Here is a 16,608-nt window from a genome sequence, read left to right as displayed (position 1 = left end):
TAACTGTTATTCCAATTATAAACAAAAATAGTTTACTACAATATAGGGCTTAAAAATAAAAGCAGTAACGCCCGATAGTCAGGTGGAAAAACAATCGCTTTCATGTCACATCACCAAGTAATCGATAACTCGCCGCACAGCTGTTTATTCTGGCGCTCTTTCCCATTTTTGCTGGAATAGTTTGTTTTTCGTGTTTGGCCGTAATAAAAATGACCCACGCCGCCCCACAATTGGCCGGCGGAACAGTGCAGCAGAAAAGGAAGATACTGAGCGCCGGGGAGTACAACCGGATCTGCCAGTTCATCAATGGCTACCACGGATTGGCCATCGACTGTGAGTTCGAGTTGAGGAACCGCTTCTTCCAGGACGTGGAGCCGAATGCCCTCTCATGCATCCTCCAATCGGAGCTCTGCAACAAGTCGCGGGGTCAACACTGGAAGCAGGAGCAGCGGGGAAAGAAGCTATTAAAAATGTAAGCATTGTTTTGCGTCCTTGTTTTGCGTCCTTTCTTTATATTTCAAACAAGATATATATGTTATGGTACTGAAACAACACCTCCTCTACGAAGCTAATCCTTGCTTTTCGTGGTTAATTGTAATATGTCGCTTGTTTTCAACATGGATCACTGCTTTAAGTATATTCTTTTACCTTATGGGTTAATCGGATCAAACAGACAAAGTGCCAAATCTTCTTATTTAAAGGTTTTACAAAGATCATCCGAACTTAGTAAATATCCGACTTTCTATACCTGTTATATTTAACAACTATTAAAAGAATAGTTGATTTGAAATTTCTCTCTATAAAGAATAAGCAAAAGAGTTGTTAAATAGATTGCTTATTCTATAAAGATTAACTTTACTTTACTATACTTTCTAAAGAGAGAAAACTCTACTATCTTTAGAAAAAAGCCATAGGAAGTACTTAAATCCTTGTGTCATATAGGTCTCCATCATAAAATTGACCAGATACTCTATAAATGTCCAATAACTTACCATATTTTAGCTATGAGGAGCAGAAAAACCTATATGACAACGCTCTGCTGATCCGGATGGCCTGTGCCGAGGGACTGAATCCGGTGGCTCTCTGCCGGATGCTTCTGCAGGAGAAGTACAAGCTGCGCCACCGTTCGCACATCTCGCGCTTCCTGAAGCATCCGCATCTCATCGACGATCCCCGACTGGCGGCCAATGTGCAGCAGTGCATGATCAGCGACAATCAGGAGGGATCCATTACGGACCTGCGTCGCCGCATCCTCGGCGAGGAATACGAACTGAAGCTCAAGACACTGGCCAAAGAGGCGGGTATCCACTTCTACGACGAACAGGATTTGCGGCGGATGGGCTATGACAAGACGCCGGACATCAAGATGATCCTGCCATTTCTGTACAAGGACTCTGTGATCAACTGGATCGAGAGCAAGGCCAATTTCGGGGACACCAAGGGACACAAGTTCAATATTCAACAGCAGCTTCATAGCTACTGCAATCGGTGAGGATTCTAATAATTTAGTTTGTAATTTAGTTGCATCAATTTAATGTGTAATATACCTTTAAAAGCTATAAAATGTACCAAAATATGACGGTATCAAAAAGGTTAAGGAATAAATGCCCCGAGAAAGCTTCGATTTTTTATTAGATCTTTGGATTACTAAAATGCATTTTAAAATCTAATGAATCTTTATTTTCATTTCAGTTTTGGACCTGGGATCATAATCTATTGGTTTGGTTATCACGAGGAAACGCCAACGCTTCCGGATAATAACATTGGTATTACTGTACTAGCTGACTTTCCAGCCAAAGAGGATTTGGTTTTTATGCAGCTCGCACAAGGAGAAATACACACAAAAACTTTAGAGGAAACCAGTTCGGCGACTTTATCTTTAGGAAAATCCAGAGAAAAGGAGAGTCCAGCCAAAAAAATAAAAAAGCACTCGTGAAAGTGAAAATACTCATAGCAAAACGAAGAAACAGGGAATATCCTACTTCGCAATTTATGAAATGTCTCATTTTTTTTTTTACCTATTTAAAGATATGTGCTCGTTATACATGTTCTTACATTTAAACTAGAAATCATCAAATTCTGAGTAGGTTTAAACAATCAAGTTAATATAGTTTTAAACATCATCAACTTCCCAAAAACAATGGGAATTGGTAATTTAAAGACGGGAATGCTTTGCATTTGAAATCTAGCATAAAGACAATGCTGCTGCAGCGAAACAAGTTTTGTTTTTATTCATAACAATTAGTTCTCTTTTTATTGTATTTAAAAATTCTCATTTACATGATTTTCTCATTTGTTTATAGTACAAAAAGATTGTTTTATTTTTTTCTGGCATAAATCGTATATAAAACTATAAAATATTGTAATAATTGTTGTTCATAAAACGAATCAAAAACTGCTTGTCGTCTTTCATGGATAATAAAAATGGAAATCAAACAAACGTATTCATCTTGCTATGTCGTATGTTGTTTTGTATTGTGGTAGCCATTTGGCCATGTGTTATTTTCAATGTATTAACCAAAAATCAGCATTGTGTATATACAAAATTCAGCTGTGCCCTTTGCATTGGCAATTATGTTTTAAGTTTAATGCGGCCTCTTCGTCTAAATTGCGGGTTTGTTGCTCGGGCTGAAGAAGTAAAGTTATTGTTGCAAAGGTTTCGTAGCGGCAGGCAACTCGTCGATCTCGTTCAGCTTGATATATTTATGTACGCACACGGTCGAGTCGGCCATCAGACATCCTTCAGCTCCTCGGGCATGTCGTTCTTGGGATGCTTGTTCTCGAAATGCTGCTTGTATGTCTTGGGATCAGGCATTTGCGACTGAAATATAGAACAAAAATTTAATTAGATAATGCATCGATACACAAAGACTCTAATTAAAATAAGGTTAATTTTTCAACCATTTTAGTTTAATTCTGAGACCCCTTCCATGGGGACTGTTAGTTTTTTTTCACTTATGTATATGCTTATATCAGCTACATAGTAACGTGTTATTTACCTTATCACATATCCCTTATTTGTAGCTTAGTAATAAAAATGAAATGTACTTTATAAGCTTTAAAAAAATGTATTCTATTGAGTAATCTTCATATCTACCAAACCAAACCTACCACGATAAATTTACCTTATGTTTTAAGTCGTCCAAAAAAAAATACTTTTACGCCTATCAAGCTTATATACATATTTTTCGTTTGGGAAACTATAATTTTCAAAATGTAATACAAAAGAATTTCTTTACATGCCTATAGGAAAGTAAATTTTAAAAAGGATGTCTTGCTTAAAAGTCTGGTAAGCGATCAGGACCAGCATATTTTGTGTTCTTTTTTGATCGAGGGTATATTTTATATGCAGATACTGAAAAATAAATATATTAATATTTTATACCCTTTCTATATCGTTAGCGATCTCCGTTTAATTTGGTTGTTTAAAAAGAATTTTTTTCATACTTTTATATGAATTAGGATTCATTCCTTGACTGCAAGGGTATTCGGCTTGCCGAAGCTATGTAGCTCCATTCTCGGACAATAAAAATGTAATATAAATCATTTTCTTGCTGCTTTTAATTCCTTGAACCCTATTCTATATTAATATCCCAGTTAATATTAGCTTGTTTTCCATTTTTTTTTTGTCGAGGTACTATAATATTATATGCCCTGAACCTGATACTTAGGCAGGTTCCACTGTAGCTGGCTCACCTTGCAAACGGCGCACACATGAACGAGTGCCTTCTGGGCCGCCTTCTTCTGGTCGTTGGCGCTGTGTCCCTGCTGCTTCTTTATTTTGGCCTGTTTCTCGGAGGCTTTCGCCTGCGACTGGATCTTCTGGTGTCCGCGTGCCATTTCTCGCTGTATAAATGAAAATATCATTAATCATGCTTGTTGATTGTTTGCCTTAAAACGGGATTTGCAACTAATGCGGCAGAAGCGCATATACTTTCACTTTTTTCCCCCACCCACATATGTACAGCCAACAGTTGCGAGGGCTATATCTGAACAGGAAATCATTTCCCGGATCTTTGTACGATAATATCTTAAATATTAATGCAAACCTGCATTACAGGGTACCGCAACTACAAACAAATCACCACCGCAAACGAAAATGTGACTTTTCGAACACGTTCTGTGTTCTTTTTGCAATCCCATTTTAACTTACCTTATAAACCCGTTTATATTAAGTCGCCTCTGGAAATGCAAGTGGTTTAGCCCTTCGATTAAGGTCTAATTCGTTGTCTAGATACTATTTGATTTGGTACCCGAAATTGTTGACGTTTAGCCTTAGAAATTTGTTAATTTGTTGAGTTTTGTTTCGCAGCCAGGGTTGAATGTGACCAGATGGAAGTATAGTGAAAATACTCCGCTAAAATACAGGGTCTTCGAGTTCAGATATTTGTCTCTTCCTAGCGGAGTTTCAAACCCATTAAAGTATTCGAAATTTCTTTCATATTTTTCCTGAACAAAACAAGATTGTTAAAAATAAAAATTAAATACATAAAATAAGACAAAGATTTCAAATACTGCATTTATAAAAAAAATGTTGTTCTTTTTATGAGTCATCTGATCATAACTTTTTAAAAATGGAAAACATATACTTATTTATCGTTCATTTTAAATTCGAGAATTATCAAAATAATATATACATACTTTTCTTTAAGACAGTGGAGCTTTGAAAACACATTGTTCTTTATTTCTAACATTCTTTATTGTTTATAAATTCTCATTTACATGATTTACTCAATTTTTTATTGTACAAAAAGTTTGGTTTACATTCACTTGTGTCATTATTCGTATAAAATTATTCTTCATGAACCAAATCCAAAACGGAGCACAGAGTATTTATTGCTGTCTTTCAGTGCTAATAAATATCAAAATTAAAACATTCTTATTCATCTTGCTATGTGGTAGGTTGCTTTGTATTGTGGTAGGTAGCCATTCATCGAACAATTGCGTACTGTGTTAATTTCAATGTATAGTATAAACTAAAAACAAAACCAAAAGCCAGCAGTGTGTATACAAAAAATTCGGCTGCTTCCTTTTCATTGGCAAATATAATTATTATTACTAGTATCCATCCTCTTGGCTTCGGCTTGATTGTTGGTTTCTGTTTTTGTTTTGTTTTGTTTGGGCTGATGTAAAGTTATTGTTGCAAGGGTTTCGTACTGGTAGGCAACTCGTCGATCTCGTTCAGCTTGATATATTCATCCTCTACATGCCATCAGACATCCTTCAACTCCTCGGGCATATCGTTCTTGGGATGCTTGTTCTCGAAATGCTGCTTATAAGTCTTGGGATCGGGCATTTGCGACTAAAATGGAGGAGACATTCGATTAGATACGAGTTAATCTATTAAAAAAGGAAGTAAAGTAGGTAGTTTATAATCGCAAGAAATACAGTTTTGAGTTTATCAATTTTCGCAAGAAACAATTTTTTTTTTTAAACCTTTTATAGAGAAAATGTTGATGCATTAATATCTTATAACTAATTTGTATATCAAAAACCGTCTATACATATTTATTCCGAACCAAGAATAAGGATAGAATCGTTAAATCGATCTCGTTAAAACTTTGCCATATACATTGTTCTATTCTATTGTTCTATTGGAACTGCTGTATTTGGTTCGTACTAAGCAAGTTCCACTGTAGCTGGCTCACCTTGCAAACGGCGCACACATAAACAAGTGCCTTCTGGGCCGCCTTCTTCTGGTCATTGGCGCTGTGTCCCTGCTGCTTCTTTATTTTGGCCTGCTTCTCGGAGGCTTTTGCCTGCGACTGGATCTTCTGGTGTCCGCGTGCCATTTCTTGCTATAAAGGAAACAGAAGAGTTGATCATCAATCATTGCGGAATTTTGCTTTTACTAGGCTCAAACAAGGGAGGCAGAAGCGCTGTTACTTTATTTATTCCCCCGCCGTCCCAAATCCAGGTGGGTTTTTGTTTACCAGATCTGTGTGCCTCTGTTTATTTAAATCGAACCAGGCAGTATAGTGTACTGCAACTACAACAAATCACCCCCGCAAAAGAAAATGTGGCTTTCTGACCACGTTCTGCAGTCTTTTTGCCAGCCCATCTTCACTTACCTAATTAACCCGATTAAATTTGGTCGCCTGTGCTAAATGCCGGTTTTGCAGCCTTTGATTTAGGTTTAATTCGTTGTGAGGAATATGTTTTGATTTGGTACCCGAAATTGTTGACGTTTCGCTTTAGAAATTTATTAATTTGTTGAGTTTTGTTTCGCTGCAAGATGTGAATGTGACCAGACTTTATATAAACCTGAAATACTTAACAGGAAAACCCTTGGGTAGAGAAATTCGATAAGCATTTATCGGTGACCTAAACCGTTTAGGGATATTTGCTTTACGTAATGAAAAATGCCGTTATGAGACTCCGTAACGCACTACGTATTTAATTTGAATATAATCAACGCAGATCAAGTTTTAAACTTATTTAGATGGATAGATAAAAATATACCCTATACCATATACTATTGAATAAGTATAGTGTTTGATAATTTCAAATAAATGGAATTATGGTAAAATACACTCAGCAAACTCAGATCCTTGATTTAAAGAAAAATTGCCTTAACTTTTGAAAAATAATCTTTAATTTTTGCTTCTCATACAAAATATAGAAAGATATTACCTAAAACGACTACCAAGGAAATTTTTGCCTTAAACTTTGCCTTAAACTCATATTTACATAAATTCTATATGAATGGCTTAAATTTAAGGCAACGTTTCCTAAATTTAAGACAATTTTGTCCGAAAATTAAGGCAATCTACTTTTCTTTTAGCTGTCATACGACGGTGACAGACTTGAAGTTCCCAGCGACTGTCACTTTTAATGCCTTACACGGAATTCCTTCAGATTTAATATGTTACAAACAAAAATAAAAAAATAACAAAACTAAAACTAAACTCAAGATATTTTAGTAATTTCATTATTTTCAGCAACCTTACTTTTTTGTTAAGAATAACCCTTTTTTTACTTAACTAGTGCAATAAAAAGCGTGTATAGCTCGGAAATGAAACCGCAGAATTAAAATAAATATTTGATTTGTATATTTATTTAATAGAAAACTTAACAAAATACAACTATTTATAATTACACCAGCATACTGGCATTATTATCGCAAAACTCGTAAATATTATCAACAAACTGCATTTCCTGCATACTTTTAGCAACTTGAGGGGTATTTTTCACTTCTTGTGAGGGTTGTGGTACCGAGACAGTGTCAGTCGTCGTTTCCTCCAAAGTCAGACGTTTTAAATTGTTAATCAGTGATATATCGTGTCTGATATCGTTCTTCAGTTCGAGCAGTTCGTGCTCGGTTTTAATGATGTCCTCCGCATAAGCCTCGATATTTCGCTGCAATTGCCCGACCGATACCTCCATTTCCGGTCCCTTGTACCGTTCGTTTTGCAATCGATATAATCGACACTTTTCCGATAACTGACGTGTCAATGCGTACTCCTTTTCATAGCGAACATTCATATCGGCATGAAGGGATGCCAGTTTATTGCGAACACTATTACGCATTGGCTTATCCTTTCGCCTCCTTATGCAGTTATTATAGTTGTTGTTGTTGTTGCATTCGCTGGGAATCGCAGTCTTAAATGTTTCTATCGAAGCTTTGGTTACCTCGTGGCGACTTCGCCTTCGACGTCGTTGCTTGGAAACCCGATTCTCGGCCAGTTTATATAGCTTGGCCTTGGCTGCACTTTCCGTACCCCTATAAAGTTGGTCTGGCATTATAACCAGTACCAAATCATCGGCCATCGATTGCTTTTGACCAAGCAAACTCTTCTCCTTCAATTTATTGGGCACTTTTGGCGGTGTCTTGGTAGGTTTTGGCATTATTTTTTTCCCCTTTTTAAAATGCAGTAGTTTCTTAAGCCACTTGATCATGGAAAAACTTGTGGTGTCTTGTGTATGGGGTACTAATTGCATGGCCTGGGGATCTCTGAAGTTATCACGATGTTTCAAAGATATGCGGAGCTGTAATAAGAAGGACACAAAGAAATATGATTAACAAAAAAACAAATATTGAAGTATTATTCAATTTTTGGGCTTTCTTAGTTTTTCTTTAGATTCTTAAAGTTTTTTTTGAAACTAGTTAAATAGTGTTTTAAAATTTTTTTTAGTTTTAATCCTTGAATTCTGAACTCGAATGATAAAGTGTTTTATCTTAGCTTTATCCATATAATAGGGACCTACGAAAAGACTAAAATACTTTTAAAATTTGAAAATGGCAATGAATGTAATCAAAGAATCATAATCAATTTAATTTAAAAAGTAAGGCACACGATAAATAATTTCTAATGTTTCTATTAATATCTCTAATAAAGCTATTTATTTTACTTTCTGTCATATTCCGGTTGTCTAACAATAAAATCAGCCTAACTTATTCCCCCGTGTCCACCACTCTTTCTGTTCATTAACTAGATAAGATCATCAAATAATAATTAGGAGTACGTAGCCCGCAAATGGCATTAATCCAGTTCCTAATGGCGGGGATCATAAAAAATTTACAACATTATTAAGCCGAAAGGAAAACATGAACTTTAATATAAAAATCAATAGGCAAATTGATTTCATTCGGTGCGTCATAAACAAATAAATACGAAAAGCCAGAGCATAAGTCAAAAGCAAGTGGTACAGTATATAGAAGGCGCGGGTGTGACGACTTTGGATGGGGTGGTAAAAAAAAAACCGGGAGGAATGGGTTTTCGAGAACGACATGAATTTCACATTTCTTGGCTTGCGTGTGGCGCCAGGAAAAAAGCGCTTATTATGCAATCACTGTAGACTTTTTTTTTGGGCCGAGTTTGCTGGTGTTTCTGTTTCTGTTTTTGTTTTTTTTTTTCTGCACGCCAGGTGGGATTCCCCTTAGTTGTTGCCATTACCTCATTGTGTACACGACTCCAAGCGCGCCAAACGGGCAAAATGGCCATGTTGCCATCGTAGCTCCGCTCTATGCCGCCCCAACTTTCCGTTATAATGTAATCGCCGTAGTCACGCGATGCTGCCGCCGTATTCCTCTGGCCGCCATCTTGTTTTTCCAACGTCCGGAAAAGTAAAAAAAAAAAAATTCAATGAAACGAAACGAAATGAAACGCAAACACAAACGTGGATAAATAAAAGTAATTGTAAATAAGAAGCATAAATAAATAAAAAGCCAAATTGTGATGTACGAAAAATGGCTGTCACGACAGGATCGATTGTATTATTACCGACTTACCTTTCGGATTAATGCCGCCGAAATACCCATCGCCGTTGCTCAGTTCGTCATCAATCAGGGCCTTGATTATGTCATCGCAAGTCGTTTTGTTCGTCACTCCCGATACGTAACGCGCCTCGCCATCGTCCATCCAGATGGGGATTTCCTTGTGGCCTTGCTCCTAATGGGTCGCCGGAAAAAAAAGCGGGGGAAGTACCGGGATCAATAAACAGGGTTGCAATACATTTCACACGGAAATTGGGGACAGGTATTGGGTTAAAAGACCTTGAGTAAAGTCTGGCGTTTGGTTATGCAACTGGAAAGGCTTTAATGAGCTCATTCTATAAATTCCAATATATCAAACCCTTTTTTTGTTTTTCATTACTACACTAAATATAAATTATATAGCTTTAAATTAAAGGGAAAAAAGGTTTTTAGTAACAGCTCTAGAAAAAAGTCTAACGTTGGGAGGGAATACCGAATGAATCGATTTTATTTGGCTCATTTTATAACTGACAATAGATCAGTAAACTTTTTATTTTATATGATTAAATTTGTTGTTGACAGACATTTTTTAAAAAAGAACGCTATATTTAAAACAGCTCAGATGCCCTGTTGCTTGTTTTTCAGAAAGGGCTTTAATTAAAATCGAATCTATTTATTTGTTTAAGATTATTTATTTTCTTATATTTTTAAAAAATATGTTTTTCTGAATGATTATTAACTTTTTAAAATATAAGCAGTATTATCTTTGCATTTCTAAATGCGGAAGAGAGTTATTTATGCATTTTGTGTAAAGTTCTTAATTTAAGCAAATAATGTGGGCTCTGCGATATATTGTACATTAATCATCTAAACAATGTGTTTCTATATAGGTAAAATACCTTGGGCAAGCCTAAAAATACACTTAACAAGAAAGGAAGCAAACTTCGGCAAGCCGAAGTTTATATACCCTTGCAGCTATTTCAAAAACTAAATACTCTTTAAAACGTTTAAATTATGATTTACTTGCGTGTATGTTTAAAAACATTGAAGCTATGATGATTTGCAGCTTAATTATTCGATAGTTCCTATGGCAGCTATATGCTATAGTCGTCCGATTTGATGAAATTTAAAACGTAATTCTAAAATATTTAACCATTACTATATCTCGAAGAACTAAAAAAAAAAAAAAAAAACAGAAAAGTTATAATTTTTTTCATTTAGTTTTCCGATTGTTCCTATGGGGGCTATATGATATAGTCGTCCGACTTTGATGAAATTTAAACCGTAAATCGGAAATATGTAACCATTACTAAATGTCGAAGAACTAAACAAAAAATTGAAAAACAGCAAAGTTATAATTTTTTTCATTTATTTTTCCGATTGTTCCTATGGGAGCTATATGCTATAGTCGTCCGATTTTGATGAAATTTAAACCGTAAATCGGAAATATGTAACCATTACTAAATGTCGAAGAACTAAACAAAAAATTGAAAAACAGCAAAGTTATAATTTTTTTCATTTATTTTTCCGATTGTTCCTATGGGAGCTATATGCTATAGTCGTCCGATTTTGATGAAATTTAAATCGTAAATCGGAAATATGTAACCATTACTAAATGTCGAAGAACTAAACAAAAAATTGAAAAACAGCAAAGTTATAATTTTTTTTCATTTATTTTTTCGATTGTTCCTATGGGAGCTATATGCTATAGTCGTCCGATCCGGCTCGTTCCGACTTATATACTACCTGCAATAGAAAGACAACTTTTGGGAAAGTTTCATGCAGATAGCTTTAAAACTGAGAGACTAGTTTGCATATAAACGGACGGACAGACGGACAGACGGACAGACGGACATGGCTAGATCGACTCGCCTAGTGATGCTGATCAAGAATATATATACTTTATAGGGTCGGAGATGTCTCCTTCACTGCGTTGCAAACTTCTGACTGAAATTATAATACCCTCTGCAAGGGTATAATAAAATGTTTCAATAGCTCAGCAGTGAAAATCGTAGCCTTTTCGTACTTAAGTTTGGATAGGTGTGTGAAATTTCATTGTAATTTCATTGAGAAACCCGATTTCTAATTTAAAGTTGAGATTGATTTTGTATAAAACCGTAATCCATTTGGATTCAGATCCCAGTGGCAGTTTCTCCTCGAGTTTGCCTGTTTATGCATATGACTAACGCTTGTGCCTGCCCCCCAATTAGATGATTTGTTTGATTTCAGTGGAAAAGTTGCCGCAGCCCAAAAATCAGGGGTGTGGGTCGAGAGATTCAAGGGGGTTGTGTGTGTGTGTGAGGTGGCCAGTAGTAGAGGGGGTTGTAGGCACTTACCACTGTGCTATTAACGCCATAGAGGGAAATGGAACGGTGGCGACGACTGGCCTGGCCAACGTTTCCGTTTTCCCTGCCGTGTTTATTTTTGCACGCTTGCCGAGTTAATGGTGGTGGTGGTGGTGCTTTAGGTGGTGCTAATGGTGGCTCCCCCACCGACTCATCCACCAAACGCTCCTCGAATGCAGCCTGCTTATTATTATTATTATTATTATTGTTGTTGGTGTCTTGATTTTGACATCGTCGCGGTGGAAGAATGGGGCTTTCGGGTAGATTTAGCAGCGATGGACAGCTGCCCATATTATCATCGATGAATGTGGAGTTCTGCTGTTGCGGCGCCATGTTCCTTTGCCCCATTGAAAAACCTCTCTCTCGATAATTGGCACTGCAATGAACAAAAAAAAAACATTTAAATATAGAGAACATGCAATATCCTTGTTAGACATTTTGTTGGTTCAGCTGGGTGTTCGCCTACGCCGAACGATCAATTTAGATTTGTTGCCGCGATTAAATAAATTATGCAGTAGCCCTATGCCGTACAATATGCACACCTATTTGGCATATATATACTATGGTAAATATATAACATATATATGTAGTTGCAGCTAGCCATAGACACCACGCAGCCCCATCTAGATTCCTAGAAAATTGCCTACCAACGTCAGTTGGCGCCAGTGGCCCATTATTCAGGAACATTGCCGGCGTTTAGCCTGTCGCACCATCACCATCACCATCACCATCCCATCATCCCATCGCAGTCCTACGAGGCCTACTAAGCCCCATTTCTCCATTTCTCCACTAGACCCCCACACATAATTTGTTGTTTGGGGGGCGTTGTACGGACCTTGCAGTTTGTATGCAAATTCGATGGAGTACCAGCCGAAAAACATTTTCCCTCTTTTTTGCATTGCAATCGGCGGCCTGACTGACTTATGAATTAATGCTAATTTATGCCGCCGGAAAATGCAGCGAAGGAGCTCAAATTATATGGATTGACGGGGGGCAAGTGATGAAATATTTTTGAGCGAACAAATTACAGAGCGTAGGTGCTAGGGCGTCGATACAGGCAAGTCCCAGCTAAATGCTAAGATTCATTATTGCAGAAAAATATATAAATGTTTCAAGTAAAACAAAATTAACAAGGGGTTTTTTGGTCCACAAACTTCTGCAGAAGTTTTAGAACTAGAACACTATATAGATATTAATATTGAAAACTTTGAAATTAATTTAATTTTGAAATAAAATTAAAAATTCACCGACAATCCCTCATAATTATCCCATGAAATTAAGATTTTTTAGATTGATCAGGAAACTAAGGTTCCCCCTAGGACCTTATTTACGGCCAAAAGTGCAATTGAAATGGAATTTACAGAATTTTTCAGAATTCCCTCATCAAATATTTATATACTCTCTGGACAGGTGCCTTAGCTATGCGCCACGCCCCCTTTTCTATTAGAGAAATGAGTTATGAGTGCAGCAATTTGCGAAAGGATTTCCACATGCAGGTGGAACTGCAACCAGCGAAGGACCTATCGCAGAATATCCTTGAGTGTGTGTGTGTGTGTGTGCTGCCTTTGATTGCGCTGGACACCTGGACATGCCAACGTTCATTTAAAAATGTAATTTCCAATCAAGATAAGTTCAAATGTAAATTTCCTCCTTTGGCGAGGTCAATTACTGAACTCTGACCCGCCCCCGCATTGCACTTAATTGTTTCGAGCGAATGGACGGCCGCCAGCCTTATTACACATTTATGGTCGGGCAGTTGGCCAAGTTGGGAAACAGCTCTGACCCCCCGAAAGTTCAATGTCTCCAAAGTTTAGCCAGCGATTGGATTTCACTCTTGGTGTATTATATTTTTAACTGTTTCATAATTTTAGCCTAACCCGAATTAATTGCTCCTGTGCAATCCCCCCTCGATATTTCCGTTGCGTGTTGGGGCGAAATTAATTTTGTTTTGGTACTGCGCATTGGATTCTAAATTGAAAATAGAGGAACCAACGCAGTCGTGACGTTAGCGGCTCAATAGGGTTGGTACAGGGGGGCGTATGAGTAATATTTCGATGGCAGTGATTTGATAATGTAGAAGTCAAAGCTCAAATCTTTTGTAAGAACAAGGTTTTATACATTGTGTTGATTCCCTACGACTTTCGTTTGCCATCGAATTTATAATAATATAAATATATATTGTTAAGTCAATATTTATTGAAGTAGAAGTACTTTTTTCCCAACTTTTTTTATACGTGATTAATAGCATTAAGATATTTGGTTCATGTTTTAAAAAAAAAATTAATATGCCAAAGAAATCTCTACAGATTATAAACCTTTCTAAAATATTTTATTTATTTAGCCATTTTAGCTTTCATCTATCTGTTATTCATGTATCCATGCTTTTAATTTTTCCAAATTTTCAAACATAGGTCTAAGAATTCCCTGCTATTTAATATGCTAATTATTAATATAATTTGCTTTTAGAAATGTTGTTTAAAGCCGTCGATTAAATTTTGGCACCCGCAGAACCACAGAATAATGAAATCAACTGTGAATTCTCCCAGTGCCAAGATTCAAAGTCAGCATGGCCATGATCTTTCAGAAAACACAAAAATCCAGGCACAAGATCACCTGGGATCGCTTACCTCTAGATATTTTCTCCAAGTGTGGCAGTTATGTTACACTTTGCAAGTGATCCTCTTGCGTTTCTGGCGCGTTTCTTTCAGTTTTTGGCAGTTTAGTGGGTAATTTGGTTCTAACGATTGTGTTGTTGCTGAACGAGCTTCACTGGTTCACACATGCTGCAGCTGCAAGGACATGCTAATCCTTTGAGCTTTGACACTTGACTGAAGTTCAAATTTGAATTTGCTGCTATGTAAGGTGAGCTGGGCAGCGACGTCGTCGTCGCAGTCGGCGCTGACTGCGCTGCCGCCTACCGGCCGGATAATATACGGGTATATAGAAATGTTTCTAGATCTAGACAGGTGCTAATGCTGCTGTCCCTGTCGCTGGCACTCGAATCGAGCCTGGCACTGAAAGCCTTTCGCTCCGTTCGCATTCAAATTCTCCACACGGCACAGGTCCTTCTCCTGCTCGACGTATCGTTGTTGCCACGAACAACGTTGCACAACAAATAACTGAACGGCGTATCCTTGGCGACGGCAAGTGACTAACTAAAATTTTATTTGCTACCACACAAAACTTTAAAGCAAAAGGAACGAGCTGCCCGGAACGCACACCACGACACACCTGGCGTTGCGGGAAAGAGAGCGTCCGAGGGTAGGTTCTCCTACTGCCCCTGCCCCCTGCCCCTGCCCCTTCCCCTGCCTCTGCCTCTGCCCCTGCTGTCGTCATCATCATCCTGCCACTGCCACGACTGCGTCTTTGGCCAACCACCAGCCACCACCGAAATTGAGTAAAAAAAAAAATACAGTATAAACGGCCGAGTCTTCCTACCAATTTCCACTAGCCCTAGCCTTCTAGAACTTCTCTCTTTTGGCCGCAAACACTGCCACTACCACTACCACTACCACTTCCACTACCACTACCATTACGATTACCACTGCCACGACCACTCCCTCCGCTCTTTTGTTGCAGTCGCAGCTATTCCGTAAGCGAACTATAGCGTGTGCTACCCGCCGGCAGCACCAACACCAACACCAGGAACCAACAGGAACCACCGTCAACACCAACACAGCAATGCACTGCGAAAAAATATTGACACAAATAATCACCCTTCAGTTTACGATTTTCGACCCCTTTTGGTGTTTATCTATCAGGTGTCTTAGTTTTACAAAAATATTATGTTCCTTGAAAGATCTGCTGAAATCACCTTAATAGACAATTCATCTTAATTCACCAAATTTTTTATTTTTTAATTTCCAACATTAAATATTGTTTTATTTTGTTTATGTTATTTTAGCCAACATTGTGCACAAATGTGTAGTAGAAAATATAATTATATACATCTTAAATGAAACATGGCAACGTATACAAATATTATTTATAAAAATAAATATAATAAAACCAGTGCCAAATAAATGAATAAGGTCATCATGTTTGTCACATATAAACCCAAATAGGGAGTTCCACCGATGATCTTTTTTTGAAAATGCTAGCTATCCATGAAAGTATATAACTTAAATAATTTCTATTTTTAACTTCTAGTTCAACATCATACTTGAAATTAATGCAAATTAAAGTGTACCGATCAAATAAAAAATTAATAAAAGTACACCTTTATAAATTAAATGATCTCAATGGTAGGCAATATTTAAATCAAAGGAACCTTTTGGCTGCAAAAGAGAATATTTTAATTATTGAGTTTCAAGCCATCAGCTAAAATAAGGAGCCGGAAGTTGTCAATGTCATATCCACATATGTTAAAAGTATTGTTATTTATCTCAGTGTACCAATGCCATGACGCGCACTTTGCGTTATTTGGTAAAACGAGATTGTTGATAACGTGCCACCAACAACAGCAACAAAGAACTATAAAAACTAGCGGTACATAAAAAACGAATTTCTGCCTTGTTTTTATCTACCCCCACTAGTGCGCCCACCCTTCACCCAGCCTATTCCGCCACCCCCACTGTTTTTTTCGCCGTGTATTTTATTGTTAATGGGCAGCATTTGCTTTTCAATTCGATTTTTTTTTCGATTTTTTCCCTTTGGTTGTACATTTGTTGCTAGCAGGCTTTTTCGGCCAGGATCAAAAACTTCAGGATAGCAGAGGGAGAAAAACTAAATGGGATTGAAATTGGTAGGGGTTGTATCTAAGAAATAGTGCTAATGGTTTTAGCAGCAGGCTTTTGGTAGTTTATGTATGGGAAAGTAAAAGTGGCTTCTGTGGAATTGGTACTGAAAATATATAATATATTTTATTTTGAATGCGATTTGTGAAAGTCCATTGTTAATACTTTAATTGCTTAAAGGTCTTTTAAGTAGAATTTTTGATATCGTAAGGCCTATTAAGAAAACTGTTTCAAAAACATTTAAATTAAATGTAATAGATTTTATTTTGAATGTGACTGGATTAAGTCTATTGTTAATACTTCAATTGCTTAAAGGACTTTTTAGTAAAAA

The 16,608-nt window shown here is 37.0% G+C and overlaps 4 protein-coding genes across 6 annotated transcripts; 1 reads left to right on the top strand and 3 right to left on the bottom strand.

Moving 5' to 3' along the window:
• The first annotated feature begins 125 nt into the window (after nucleotides 1-125).
• On the top strand, nucleotides 126-2,328 carry LOC108136142 (CDAN1-interacting nuclease 1). Its single transcript, XM_017257136.2, has 3 exons — nucleotides 126-472; nucleotides 1,003-1,488; nucleotides 1,693-2,328. Exons 1-3 carry the CDS (start codon nucleotides 210-212, stop codon nucleotides 1,934-1,936), a joined length of 993 nt encoding a protein of 330 aa, XP_017112625.1. The 5' UTR covers nucleotides 126-209; the 3' UTR covers nucleotides 1,937-2,328.
• Nucleotides 2,329-2,450: 122 nt separating this feature from the next.
• Nucleotides 2,451-4,336, bottom strand: LOC108136143 (zinc finger protein 706-like). The gene is made up of 3 exons (XM_017257137.2): nucleotides 4,154-4,336; nucleotides 3,697-3,846; nucleotides 2,451-2,821 (listed from the first exon to the last, which is right to left on the bottom strand). Exons 2-3 carry the CDS (start codon nucleotides 3,838-3,840, stop codon nucleotides 2,732-2,734), a joined length of 234 nt encoding a protein of 77 aa, XP_017112626.1. The 5' UTR covers nucleotides 3,841-3,846; nucleotides 4,154-4,336; the 3' UTR covers nucleotides 2,451-2,731.
• A 546-nt stretch (nucleotides 4,337-4,882) lies between these two features.
• LOC108136025 (zinc finger protein 706-like) lies at nucleotides 4,883-6,253 on the bottom strand. Its single transcript, XM_017256954.2, has 3 exons — nucleotides 6,072-6,253; nucleotides 5,649-5,798; nucleotides 4,883-5,302 (listed from the first exon to the last, which is right to left on the bottom strand). Exons 2-3 carry the CDS (start codon nucleotides 5,790-5,792, stop codon nucleotides 5,213-5,215), a joined length of 234 nt encoding a protein of 77 aa, XP_017112443.1. The 5' UTR covers nucleotides 5,793-5,798; nucleotides 6,072-6,253; the 3' UTR covers nucleotides 4,883-5,212.
• A 792-nt stretch (nucleotides 6,254-7,045) lies between these two features.
• LOC108136023 lies at nucleotides 7,046-14,683 on the bottom strand. Of its 3 annotated transcripts, XM_017256951.2 has the most exons (5): nucleotides 14,169-14,683; nucleotides 11,533-11,917; nucleotides 9,233-9,392; nucleotides 8,898-9,043; nucleotides 7,046-7,989 (listed from the first exon to the last, which is right to left on the bottom strand). In XM_017256951.2, the coding sequence occupies exons 2-5, from the start codon at nucleotides 11,887-11,889 to the stop codon at nucleotides 7,096-7,098; spliced, it is 1,557 nt and encodes a 518-aa protein (XP_017112440.1). In that variant the 5' UTR covers nucleotides 11,890-11,917; nucleotides 14,169-14,683; the 3' UTR covers nucleotides 7,046-7,095. The 3 variants fall into 3 exon arrangements, with proteins under 3 accessions (XP_017112440.1, XP_017112441.1, XP_017112442.1); XM_017256953.2 differs by lacking the exon at nucleotides 8,898-9,043 and having other exon boundaries at nucleotides 7,870-7,989; XM_017256952.2 differs by lacking the exons at nucleotides 8,898-9,043; nucleotides 11,533-11,917; nucleotides 14,169-14,683 and having other exon boundaries at nucleotides 7,047-7,989; nucleotides 9,233-9,355.
• Between the last annotated feature and the right edge of the window lie 1,925 nt (nucleotides 14,684-16,608).

The sequence above is a fragment of the Drosophila elegans genome, unplaced genomic scaffold (assembly GCF_018152505.1).
Source record: "Drosophila elegans isolate 14027-0461.03 unplaced genomic scaffold, ASM1815250v1 contig_208, whole genome shotgun sequence".
NCBI lineage: Eukaryota > Metazoa > Arthropoda > Insecta > Diptera > Drosophilidae > Drosophila > Drosophila elegans.
The sequence above is the reverse complement of the archived record's forward strand: the minus strand, read 5'-3'. Positions and strand labels throughout refer to the sequence as shown.

Coding starts and splice junctions, on each gene's coding strand:
- LOC108136142 (XM_017257136.2), top strand. CDS start 210: ATGACCCACGCCGCCCCACAATTGGCCGGCGGAACAGTGCAGCAGAAA. Junction 473..1,002: donor GGAAAGAAGCTATTAAAAAT/GTAAGCATTGTT, acceptor ACCATATTTTAG/CTATGAGGAGCAGAAAAACC. Junction 1,489..1,692: donor CTTCATAGCTACTGCAATCG/GTGAGGATTCTA, acceptor TTTTCATTTCAG/TTTTGGACCTGGGATCATAA.
- LOC108136143 (XM_017257137.2), bottom strand. CDS start 3,840: ATGGCACGCGGACACCAGAAGATCCAGTCGCAGGCGAAAGCCTCCGAG. Junction 2,822..3,696: donor ATGTGTGCGCCGTTTGCAAG/GTGAGCCAGCTA, acceptor TCTATATTTCAG/TCGCAAATGCCTGATCCCAA.
- LOC108136025 (XM_017256954.2), bottom strand. CDS start 5,792: ATGGCACGCGGACACCAGAAGATCCAGTCGCAGGCAAAAGCCTCCGAG. Junction 5,303..5,648: donor ATGTGTGCGCCGTTTGCAAG/GTGAGCCAGCTA, acceptor CCTCCATTTTAG/TCGCAAATGCCCGATCCCAA.
- LOC108136023 (XM_017256951.2), bottom strand. CDS start 11,889: ATGGGGCAAAGGAACATGGCGCCGCAACAGCAGAACTCCACATTCATC. Junction 9,393..11,532: donor ATGGCGTTAATAGCACAGTG/GTAAGTGCCTAC, acceptor GCGACCCATTAG/GAGCAAGGCCACAAGGAAAT. Junction 7,990..8,897: donor GGAGTCGTGTACACAATGAG/GTAATGGCAACA, acceptor TTCTTATTACAG/CTCCGCATATCTTTGAAACA.